This window comes from Prenolepis imparis, unplaced genomic scaffold, assembly GCF_030444845.1.
Source record: "Prenolepis imparis isolate NDT839.2.m4 unplaced genomic scaffold, iyPreImpa1.0 SCAF_9, whole genome shotgun sequence".
Taxonomy (NCBI): domain Eukaryota; kingdom Metazoa; phylum Arthropoda; class Insecta; order Hymenoptera; family Formicidae; genus Prenolepis; species Prenolepis imparis.
The window spans coordinates 10,764,810-10,777,292 of NW_028141167.1; the positions used below are offsets into that span (position 1 = coordinate 10,764,810).

The window sequence follows — 12,483 nt, forward strand, 5'->3', positions numbered from 1 at the left end:
GTAACTTAAAACACAAGAACTCTGAGATGATATAATTTTTTTATCTGTTTCGGATATAAAAATGAATATATTGAATTTATAAATTAATTATTTATTTTATTTTAAAACAATGGATTCTATGAAATTAACAGAAAATATATACATTAATTAAAAATTTAATAAATATCTTAATAAATTTCTCATATCAAAAACACGGCAGTTGATTGTATAAGTATCGCGAATATACATCTAATAATGGGTTAATTAAGAGCCTAGTTTATTGAATTGTACGTTTCGGTTCTAAATTCGAACCATCTTCAACAACTGTTAAAATACATTTACATGCATTAAATGGATTATAGAATCAAATTCGCAAATATCGATTAAATTCTGCAATTAGAATACATACATAATCGAATGCGTGCGTCTTTTGATACTGAAAGTCCTGGAGATCGGCTTTATTTAATCATTTAATGTATATAAATATATTTTGACAGTTGCTGTTCGAATTTAAAATCGGAAGGTACAATTCAATAAACCACATTCATTCAAGAAAGGATATTTTGCGCTTTTAATTAACTCATTATTATTTATTCGCGATAGTTAATATTTAGAATCTTTCTTTTTGTACATTATATAAAATTTCAGCGTAAGAAAAATAAAATCAAGGAAACACTTGATTAAAAAGATATTTGACAATATTACTTTTCTCTTCCATGCTTACAAGTAAGAAATTATTAAAAATAAAATCTCATTTTATTGTGGTATACACATATACCATAAATAATCATATTTTTGAAAACATACATTTTTTGTCCATACAATTTATCTCAACTAGCTATATTTTTCATATCTACGGCATCAGGGAATTGAATTATGGTACAAGTTTTTAGTTTCTGATACCAAAGATATGATAATCTCGTTTGTTCGCTTGTGCCTGTCGCTACCTACAGCGAACTCTCGCAAGATCTCGTCCGTGAAGAACGCGATGTGCGAGCGTAGATCAAATTAGCCACGGTCGCACGCTATTCGCGGATGCTACCAGAGTGCCATCGACCAGAGACGGTCGCGGTGCAATTGCAATTCCGAAAGAATGCATTACGAGAGCATGCAAGAGCGTGTTATCCTGCTTATCCGGTGATATCGATCATAACTTTGGTCGGAACACGCTGAAACGCGATAAAAACGATCGACTTTAATCTCTATACCGAGCGCACGCATCACATGCAGACTGAACGAATCGCACTTGTGTACCACTCATCACGTATGCACTGTTCGTTTATTCATCTACTTGTATGCGCGTATACAAGGTGCTCCACTGATATCTCGGTATTTCATTAGATTTTCTTCAAACCGTTGTAAGTTGAGATTTTGATAAAACATCGGAATAATATTAAAATTTTATCTTTTGAATAAGATGATGGAATTAGAATTAATTAATTAGCTATTGACACAATGACATTATTCTAGAAATATTATCAGTATAAAGATTGAAAGCTATACAAAGTATATTAACATGTAAGAGATTTACTAAAATTACATTAAAAATTATTACGAAAGGTATGATGGTTACAGTATAAGTTTAATCTTGACATTTTTATAACATTATTTTATATCATTATCTATAATCGAAAAGCGAGTTTTCTTAACCGATGAGACACCCCATAAATAAGCGAGAAACCGGCGTGATATCACAACATCGGGTTGTAGACATTTAAGCCTATCAGAGTATAAGCCGGTAAGAGTGAAAGATGCGCTGATACTCCGGATTTAAAGTGTATTCGTTACGCACTATTATTAATATATGTGATGTATTTACCACGTAGGAATATATTCGTTTGTTAGTTAAACCTGCCAACGCCTACAGGAAAGCCTTTACGTATCTGTAAAGAAGACCAGTCGCGACAGAGTTAATTAACGTAATTGTTAGTGCCAACGGAAGCGCGACAGATAATTCTTCCGTTTACGAGTGTAAGTTACAAGATTCGCTTTAGTATTATTGTGTCGTAAAGTTCTAGAGCGGATGCGATATCGTTTTCTTTTACATTTGGTAGCAACATCGGATAAATGGAATCATATACGTTATATGTAGAGTGTTTCAGCCTTTGCTTCGATTCTAGAGGAAAATATATACTTGGCGTTTTGTTTTTTATATGTTTTTAAACGGATTAATTGTTTATACATTTTAACAAGTGTTTATACATTTTAATGCAAATTACTTTTTATCTATTTGTACTATGCCTAGTTGCATGGTATACCTACAAAGATAAAATGTTTGATTTACATAATACCTGCCCACATAAGACTAATAATATATCAAACTTAATAATATTCTAAATTTAGTTGAAAATAATATCTTGTTCTATTTCAGATATTTATGTTAGCTATATATATTTGAAATTTCATTTTTTTGTTATGCAATTTTTTTTTGTAACAATTTTTTCGTTGATGTGCATATTGCGTATTATGAAAATATGACTTTTAACGAGAGCAAAATAAAGGATTAAAATAAATTATAATGTAATTATATGCAATAGTAGGTAGTGTAATTATGTGTAATTATGTAAATGTAAAAGTAAGTTTTTATGCAACTGGTTATACAAATACATAACATACGCAATACAATTTCAATTTATGGAAATGTCAGAGTATATCGATGAGAAAAATTCTGACGAGAAGAATTCTTTGTTTTTTTGGGATTAAAATGAAATTACGAAATTTAATAAATCGTAATAATCTTCAAAATTTATTGCAAGTTTTAAAGTAGTATAAAACTTGACTAATTCGAAGGTTAACATTATTATAATTCCTTATTAATCAGTCTCTTTTATCACTAATATATATTCTCTAAAATGTTGTGCAAATCAGTATTTCTTGATCTACATATTTATATATTAATATTTGTGTTTTTCATTATTTCAGTAAAAACGAATGAGATGATTGTAATGATATAATGACATTAATAATATTAAATTCGCGCTAATTATATGTGCTCTAGCCTTGTAAAATAATGCATTCCGAGTAATAAATTTTGCAATAAGTTGTAACATTGTAGCATAAAAAATTATAAAAAAAAATTTTTTTTGTAATTCATTTTTTCATACTTGTGCGTTTAAAAGTATCATTATAATTAACAAGTGCGCGCGAATTAATGAGATGCATGTTTTTTATGTATTCATCTTTATGAATACATAAAAAACATGCATCTCATTAATTCGCGCGGATGGTTATCTATCCTTCGTATCGTGATACATGTGGAAATGGCACTGATATATATTACGTTAGTATCGGCATTCTCGTGTACATAGAAGATCCACATGATAGAGAGTACGTATTAAAAATATAGACGGATCTTCTACAGTTCATGGATATTTTCGAAATGTTAACTATTGTGTATTTTTACTTTCTGTTATTTCTTGTGACAAGATTAATATGCGTCGAAGAGACATGTGACTGTAAATACATGTTTTATTTTCTACACTTATTGATATTACGTGAATATTAAGAGTGCGTACTATGGATATTATTGTTTATAGGCAGTCAAACGGATTCAAATTTTGCGACTGGTGTCAATCTCATTTATTATAAATGGTTCGTATTTGTGTGGAAGAGTATCTTAAAATAATAATTACCAATAATAATTAAATTAAATATTCGCGGTAAATATAGCAATAACGAAATTCCTGCAACGATCACCTACCCTATTGCAGCTCCAAAAGGGTTGTTAAAAGTGTTAGAAGATAAGCGGACAATCTTTTACATATTTGGTTTTTTACAATTCCCGGAAGACACAAATGTTAAGTTAATGATGGAAGGTATCGAATTTATACATAAATAGATCATTATTAAATCAAAGAGAAATACAACTAAATATTTTTTTCGCATTATCAGCACTCTGTTATAAAAGAACGGACAATGTTGTGTTACTCGATTGGAGTAAATATTCTGGAAACATTCTTTACCCGTTGGCCTTCCAAAACGGCGAAAAAGTAGGCAGTTTGTTCGCTAGAAGTATACGATTGCTTGTTAATAGTGGCCTCGATGTATCAAAGATTTATATTATCGGACATTCCTTGGGTGCTCACATAGCTGGTTTTGCTGGTAGATGCAACAAAGAACACTTCGTGATACCTCGCATCACAGGTGATTAAATTAAATTTGAAATTTTCACAGCATCTAAATTTTTTTTTTTGTGAAAATAGTGATAATGTGTAAATATATATATTAATATGCAAATATATTAGCAAATTATTTATCTTATTTTGATTATTAATAACTTTTGCATATAAATAATCAATGGTAAGTAACTCATAATTTTTTTATCAGGTTTTTGTTTATAAGAAGATAAGAATTAATCTATGAAAAAAATCTGCAATCTAACATTGTGTTTTAAAATCAATGTAAAATTACGTTTACAGGATTGGATCCTGCAAATCCTGTCTTCTATCCTTCGGGATGCTATCTCACACCCACAGATGCAGCATGGGTCGATATCATTCATACGGACATGGGAGGATATGGCACTATTGCATATACAGGAACAGCGGAGTATTACGCAAACGGTGGCACTCGTCCTCAGCCTGGTTGCATGTTTATTGGCTTATTAAGCCAAATAAGTAAGAATTAAAACGACTGTGAATATGCCATCATTAATTCTTTACAAGTGTTCATCGTTTAATACATTACAAACAAATTTTGATATAAAGATTTAAATTATAATATTTTGATTCAAATATTTTATTCTGTTATTATTAGATTTTTGCAGTCATCAAACATCAGTCAGACTGTATGCAGAATCGAAACGTTACCCTAAAAAATTTATTGCGATACAGTGTCCTTCCTATGCTAATTATACAATAAATAACTGCAAAAATAACCTGCAGACTTACATTGGATATGCTGCATCGAACGTGTAGGATAATAATAATTAATATTTTACTTAGTTATCTAATAAGCATAATTTAAAACTATATAATAACAGAAAATATTAATCTTTCTTGCAGACGTGGATTATTTTATTTCCGTACAGGAACTTTATAATGAGAACTACTTATTACATTTACACATATATATTCATAAATGTAATTAGATAATTTTATAGAAATAATAAATTAATTATATTACACATTAACTGATCTAAATGTATGGAGTTATTTTTTATCCTACAATTTCTTTAAAAATTAATCACACACACAATATCAACATCAACATTTTTATCAGCCTTAACTAATTCCATGTAACTTTCTAAATTCTAAAATTATTTTATTATTTTGAAAAAAATCAATTTAATATTTAAAAATATATCTTTTTTTTCTTGACAGAAATACATATATATATATATATATATATATATATATATATATATATATGTCAAGGTAAAAATATTCTTAGTTTAATAATTAATTATTTTTACACTCTCTCTTTCTTGAATTTTTCGACAATTAGAAGAATAATTTTGGCGAATTAGTATGTGAGCGTGACATAATCTATAATTGTTCGGCGAAATAGCCGTATGTACCAAAGCTACTATCTTTTATGAGACGCCCTCGCATTTATGTTAATGATAGGCCTAATTTCGTGCCGGATTGTAAGTAAAACAGCACAATCTCAGCAATCGGCGAGCAATCACTTGCGCTGCAACTATATTAGAGTTTTTTTTTTTCGGAATACTAGTCAACAACTTTGATATTATTCAAATTGTTTGTCCTAATCTGTGTCTTTACAATGAAAAATATGAGAAAAAGCGAAACGCGGCAGTCCTCATAAATAAATTTCTAATAACTAACATTCTAAAAACAATGAATTTTAATATTTATCCCCCGCGCGCGCGAGCATATATCTACAATTTTTTTCCTACAACTATTTATACATAATTATAAAGTTGTGTATAAATCGAATATTTAACCGGACAAGATATTATGAATCGTACACATGCAGATTATACTAACCCGTCATAATTACTTTTCTCGTTATGCGCAATTTCTCAACTAGTCGCTAAGTCCGAGGCCGCATACGAATGCATGGGATAAATATACTCGGCGCTGTTAACACGGAATATTACCACTAATTCCGGCTTAATGAGGGCTAAAGCAAATTACTCTGATTACTGGTGGACGACGCATATTAGAATCACATGAAATCATAAAATAAGTCATGATAGCTGAATGACGAAGATCATCTCGGTTTCTCTCTTTCTGTTTTTTCTCTGAGCAGAAAAGAGCAGAATTTACAAAGTAGAATAAAGCATAACTTTCGAGCGATACTTACTTAATTGAATCTGTACGTCATATGCGTGATATATAATTAGCGCGAAAGAGAAATGCATTTGATTATAATATATGTAAATAGATATTTGTTACTGTTTTTTTATCGTTTAATTATATATGTTAAGATTTGATTCAAAATTCTAATCATTCGTAAACTTTACCTTATTTTCTATAACAAGCATTATCGCCGCATATGAGAGAATGAGCTTGAGATGATAAATTAATAATTGATATTATCGTAAAATACTATAAATATCGCACTATTGCGATAAAATATAACAAATTTTTTAATTTATAAATATTATTACAGTGGAGAGAAAAAATAACTATATGAGATAATTTTGAAATATATATACAAGGCACTGTATCAATGCAGTTTCTAAAAGACGCAGTTACGGAGAGTAAAAGTGTTGGCTTCTTCGAATATTCTACGGCATTGAAAACAAATAGTGTGTCTGCATTCCTCTGTCTGCCGCGATCAAATACGTTGCCTTTGTTTCGGATTTATAAATGGCACTTCCGCCCACGTATTGTGCACGCATATGTAAGAGACTATGAGTCAATTTATACATATGGTTCGTTGACGCACGAACGACAGATTATAATTTCATATCGAACACTGATCGTCATGAATTATTGATACAAATTGTTTTCATCCCTCGATGGACGAATCGCACGCATTCCGCAGACATCCCTGAAAGGTATCATTATAATAGTATCGCAAATGCTTAGTCGATGCTTTTATAAAGTAACGTATAAATCTGAATATGCACGAGTAACATCGTGAAATAGAAGATACTAATATTAAAAGTTATCATCCACATTAGAATATTGACAATAAATATATATATATATATATATTACTTTGATGTCACCTTAAAAGATCGAATGTTGAAGAAATCTTTGTCATAAAAATATTGCGTTTGCCATCCGTTTTCTATCTAATCTACTAATTATATCCTATATCATAAAACATAATTATATCCTAATTATCTCATTATGCAAAGTCTTAATTTTGATTTAATTTATACGAGTTGTAAATTAGAATGAGATCATTGTTTCGATAAATTAAATAGATTTAATAATTTGTCGGCCTTTTCGAAACTGCATAGATGATATGCAGAGAAGATCATTCGCAACCTTGAGATAGAATATGACAGAATAAAGTCAGGATTTTCTTTTTCATTGCACCCGTCTCGTAATGAAGATCGTGTCGAACATCTGTTATAACAAGCGTGCCACGATATATCACACGTTGTACGAAGATCATCCCTTCGTGATTTATTACACATTATGCCTGAGCATTATCGGACTTCGCATCGCGGCGCCTCACATGATGTCCATCAAGGAACGATAATTAAAAAGAAGAGGGTTTAAATCGCTTGGACGTGCACGAGATCGGCCATCTGCTTCACGCAATTGGGATAAGAATGATATAAGTCATGCTTACTATGAGATATCGCCGTCGAAACATCGAGCGTTCGTGTTAACGATCATATTTGTAAGTCTGCATTAACACTTACTTTTTAGTAATTGAAAAATGCAAATCAAATGATTTTTAAAAAAAATGTTTAAGCGAAACCATCATTTATTACGACATTTCATGACATTTCATAACGCTAAATATAATCTATCTTGGATCAAATTCTGAACCAAAATTTTGCACGAATCCATTTGCATGAATAATATAATAAGTTGTTGATATCTAATTCTTGAAATACGCATAAACATTTTATCTTTTTATCTTCTTTAAAATCTTTTAGTTTATACAACACTCGAAAAAAATAGATGGTTCCAGAGTTTAATTAAGAGAATATATATAACTCACAGAATTAAATAATTTTTTAAATTAAAATTATAACATTAAAGGACACAAAAAACGACTTATTATGTAAAATACTTTTAAAGTCTATTTGTAATTTAACTTATTTTCAAAATCGCGTTTTGTTTCTAAAACTATTCATATGATTCCAAATGTTTCGCATGCCTATTCCAGAGCGATACAGCTCTAACTAAGCGTGGTTCTTGTCGGAGTAATTGCCGGATTGATCATTGCAAGAGACGTGCAGAGAGATAGAGAGAAAGAGAGAAAGAGAGATTTAGAGAGAAATAGAGTTTTCTATTGCACCGCATGACAAAAAATGCGCTTTGACTTTGATGTGCTTACCGCCGCAACTCAAAACCGATGCAACTGAAAGAAAGATAGAGAGAGAGATAGAAAAAGAAATAGAGATAGGGATAGATATATAGATAGATAGATCGATAGAGATAGATAGGGGCAAAGAGAGGGAGAGAGAACTTGCCTCGCTTCTTTAGAAAATATATTTCTTTGATCTCGATTTTTTTCCCGCCTTTTGCCACCCTTTCTACCCTTCTCTCTCTCTCTCTCTCTCTCTCTCTCTCTCTCTCTCTCTCTCTCTCTCTCTCTCTTCAACCGTGAAGAGTTCAAGACCGGTTAATCCAGATTAACTTTGAGCCCGAGCACATAGATACATACACAGGCACACACATATATAGACATATATATGTATCGTACATATTGATAGGTGTATACGCGGGGTGTAAAAATTTCACGCGTGTCTAGACAGCTTCGCGCAACTTGTACTCCCGCGGGAAGTCCCTTTCTTACAATCTTACTACGTTTTACAAGTCGCGGCTTTAATCGCATTTATGTGATTATGTGAGTAAGTAGCTATGTACTTTTTTCGATCGTATTTTAACGCCGTAATTTTGCGTTCGATAACAGATCCTGCACATATCCATTCTTCTATGTTCTCTTATAATTAGTTACCAAAATAACATCACTATCAAATTTCTAAATTTTTATTTTAAGAATGTTATCTTATATTAATAAATTATGTAATGTTCTTATGTAATGTATATATTAATTATAATTATAAATTGTTAATTATAAATTGCATTACACTATATAGAACCATATAATTATAATATCTATTATAAAACAATTGTTTTTTCATCGGTTCTTCCACATCCAATTGGTCTACAATTACGATATTATGTATATAAGGTAATTTCTTCTTTCTAATTTCAATAAGATTTTGATGAAAAAAAATATCTATTTCTATATTAATTAATAATATGTTAAGATCTCTTTATTTGATCTATAAATAATTTATGACAAATTTTTACAAAATTTTATTTATAAATTTAATAAGTCATGTATTACAGAAAACATTTGAACATTTGTTACAAATTAAAATATATATCATGTAACATTAAAATATGTGATAGATGTATAGAATTATAAATCGATGATCCTATCTCCAATTATATAGATCGTCTAAAAAGGCTTTTAATTAAATAGATACAAGTTATATGTATATTTTTATATTTGTGATCGTGTTTTTACTATTTAAAAATTATCCCATTACTTAAAAAAGGTTCAAACGCACGGTTATAGATAACGTCCTCAAATAGGACTCTATTATGCACTTCTCGTCAATCGGCGATGCATGCATTATGCGTCATTTATGGACACATAGATTTTTGCATCCCTGACCTGAGTTTTGCACGAAATGACGAATATTGTGACACGCTCAATGAGCTTTAACGAGAATACGTGTGCGGACGATTGGCCACGCGAGGATAGGATACTTACGTGCTCGGTCTTTGGAAGTCGGTAACGCGATTACGCGAGATCCCGGCGCGATCCGATCTTGACGATGGGATTAAAGGCAATCGTGAGAAGATCGAGAACCGCCATTGGGTAATAAATGCGGCACATAATGAACCGCCTTTATCTAGCGAACCCGTTGAAAGCCGCCGCCGTTCGTGAATGTAAATTTATTCTCCGTGCGTAACACCGTGTTGCGTTTTGCCCCCAAGGATAGCGCGAGCACAGCGGAATCTCGTTAAAACGAACACGCCATGTCCAGCCGCCGAATGAAACTGTTGATAGCTCTAAAATTTTGTTCAGTTTAATTATCTCACACTTACGAAGCGTAATAAAATGTAGAAAAACATTGTGACAGGAACAATTAATTATTATTGCAAATCAAGTAAACAAGGAATAACATTATAGATTAATCGATCTTGTTACAATATATGATTTTCTGATCATCTAATTGATATAGCATGTAGCAATTTAATCTTATAAAATATTGGCATAATAATTATATTTCTCCAAACATTTTTGCTTTAAGAGGAATTTAGACATAAAGTTCAAACGCTAATCAGAAATTCTCAATATATGGAATATTCTGTATAATATTATAGTATATACAGAAAAAAATTTGTTAAACTTTTTGTTTCGTTATATATTCTGTATATGCTATAATCACAAACTCTGTCGCTCCACGAGAATAACAGACGTGAACGCATAAAAGGGACACGCGCATCTGTCAAGCGCCAGCAGTGTCCCGAGTTTAAACGAGCCCTAGAAGCGCGCATAATTTAGTTGCACTGATATGCATTCATTCGCGAGAGACACACGCTACTTCTCATGGTGAAACAACGAGCATGTTCAGGATCACCATCTAGGGATAAACGACTGAGCAATGTAGTTCTCTCTCGTATACTCTCGGCGGTCACCAAAACCTGTCCGACACTCTAAGTTGACTTGGACATTTTTCACGGATCGTTCTCGATACCGACCCACGCTCATGAACCACCAGTCCACTTCTCCAAGTGGACCTTTTCCAAGGTCAGTGATGTGTGGGCCGCTAGAGAACATTGACGAAGTGCACTTTGTTGCAAAAGCACTTGCGAACGTCGCGCATGTCGCATGACGTTTTGACATCTCGCGACGCAAATGCAATCTCCAACGCAGCCAGCGATGAGATTTTTTTTTCGCGCGCATTAAACATCCGCCTCGTAAAAATTGCGACATTTCGTAGAATCGGCTTAACGGTCAATGAATTCTATTGTACGCAATGACACATCTTTTTAAGAATATGCCTAGCCTTAAAGAACTTGGAAATTATTGTGACTTTCTTCAATACCTATCATTTATATATTGATAATTAAAACCAAATTAAATTTTTGGTAAAGTTAAATTATAAAGTTTATTAAAAAAAGTATTTTAAATACAATAAAAAGAACGTATAGCTTTTAATAATTAACTGAACCGACTGATATTGTAACGTGGTTTCGAATATATTCGCACGATTGTGGAAAGCCACGACACGCGTAACGAGATCGCGGTTTGCATTTTCGATCGGTTGATTAAATTATAATCTAAATCGTATGCGTATATCTCGCGTGCCGGACGAACGAGCCGATCGACGCTGGAGAAGGAGACGTTAATTAAATCTAATGGCGTTCGGATTTGCGTACGGTTGCGACGCGAGAAGCGTAAGACGGACACGTTTGTCGGGCATACGATCCGCAATGGTCTCTATAAGGCGTCGTTCCCGATATTAATGATGGCAACGCATCCCTAGTAATGAACACATGCGCGACCTGTCCCGCCCACGTGCGAGAGAGCCGCAACATGCGTTAGTCGGACGATTCCGCGCCGTAATGCGTGGACTGCTCTCTCGCAGATTTGCACAGCAATGTTGATTGCTGCCGGATCCAGAGTTCATCATTAAAAGTTCCGAGAGAATCAGCGTTGCTTCAAGTTTGAGTCATGAGATATCGACAAGTATCTTGAGAAATGCGAGCAACAAGAAGTAACGAGAGAGATTATCTTTTTGCTTAAAATTTATTGGATATTTGTTAAAAATTATGTATTATTTTTAACACGTACACACACACATACATCCACACATTTTGAAAAACTCAGAATCAAAAGGAAGAATCAAGATTATGAAAACAAATTTTCCGGGTTAAGACTCGAGTTCGATTTTCGATTCAATGATTTTGCTCCGATATTTTCTTAGTCTTCTTTAGCGAAATACTGGAGATATTAAAAATAAACCGTAGATTCGAGATTATATATATATATATATATATATATATATATATATATATATAATTTAAAAGCACTTTGTACTAAGTAAAATTTATGCCCTCTGAGCACGACCGTGCAGTTTCAGAAAAATTAATTTTCCTTGAAACTTTCATTCTCTACCATCCATGTCTGGCTTTTAATAACCGAAGGAATTTATATCGTATTTTTAACATGATAGCCTTATCAATTGTTTATTTAGCACATTATCAGTTCTTATTGTTAGTTTAAATTTATCAAATAAGGTTATCGTATTGATTATTATCTGGGATAAGATTGCCTTATAAATTTACGAGAGTGCATTGGAAAATGTAATAGAACAGGTTT

At 32.0% G+C, this 12,483-nt stretch overlaps 1 protein-coding gene across 1 annotated transcript; it reads left to right on the forward strand.

The window, feature by feature from the left end:
- The first annotated feature begins 3,262 nt into the window (after positions 1 to 3,262).
- LOC145940492 (lipase member H-A) lies at positions 3,263 to 5,115 on the forward strand. Its single transcript, XM_083045708.1, has 7 exons — positions 3,263 to 3,434; positions 3,516 to 3,570; positions 3,649 to 3,794; positions 3,871 to 4,122; positions 4,398 to 4,595; positions 4,735 to 4,891; positions 4,983 to 5,115. Exons 1-7 carry the CDS (start codon positions 3,344 to 3,346, stop codon positions 5,017 to 5,019), a joined length of 936 nt encoding a protein of 311 aa, XP_082901834.1. The 5' UTR covers positions 3,263 to 3,343; the 3' UTR covers positions 5,020 to 5,115.
- Positions 5,116 to 12,483: the final 7,368 nt, after the last annotated feature.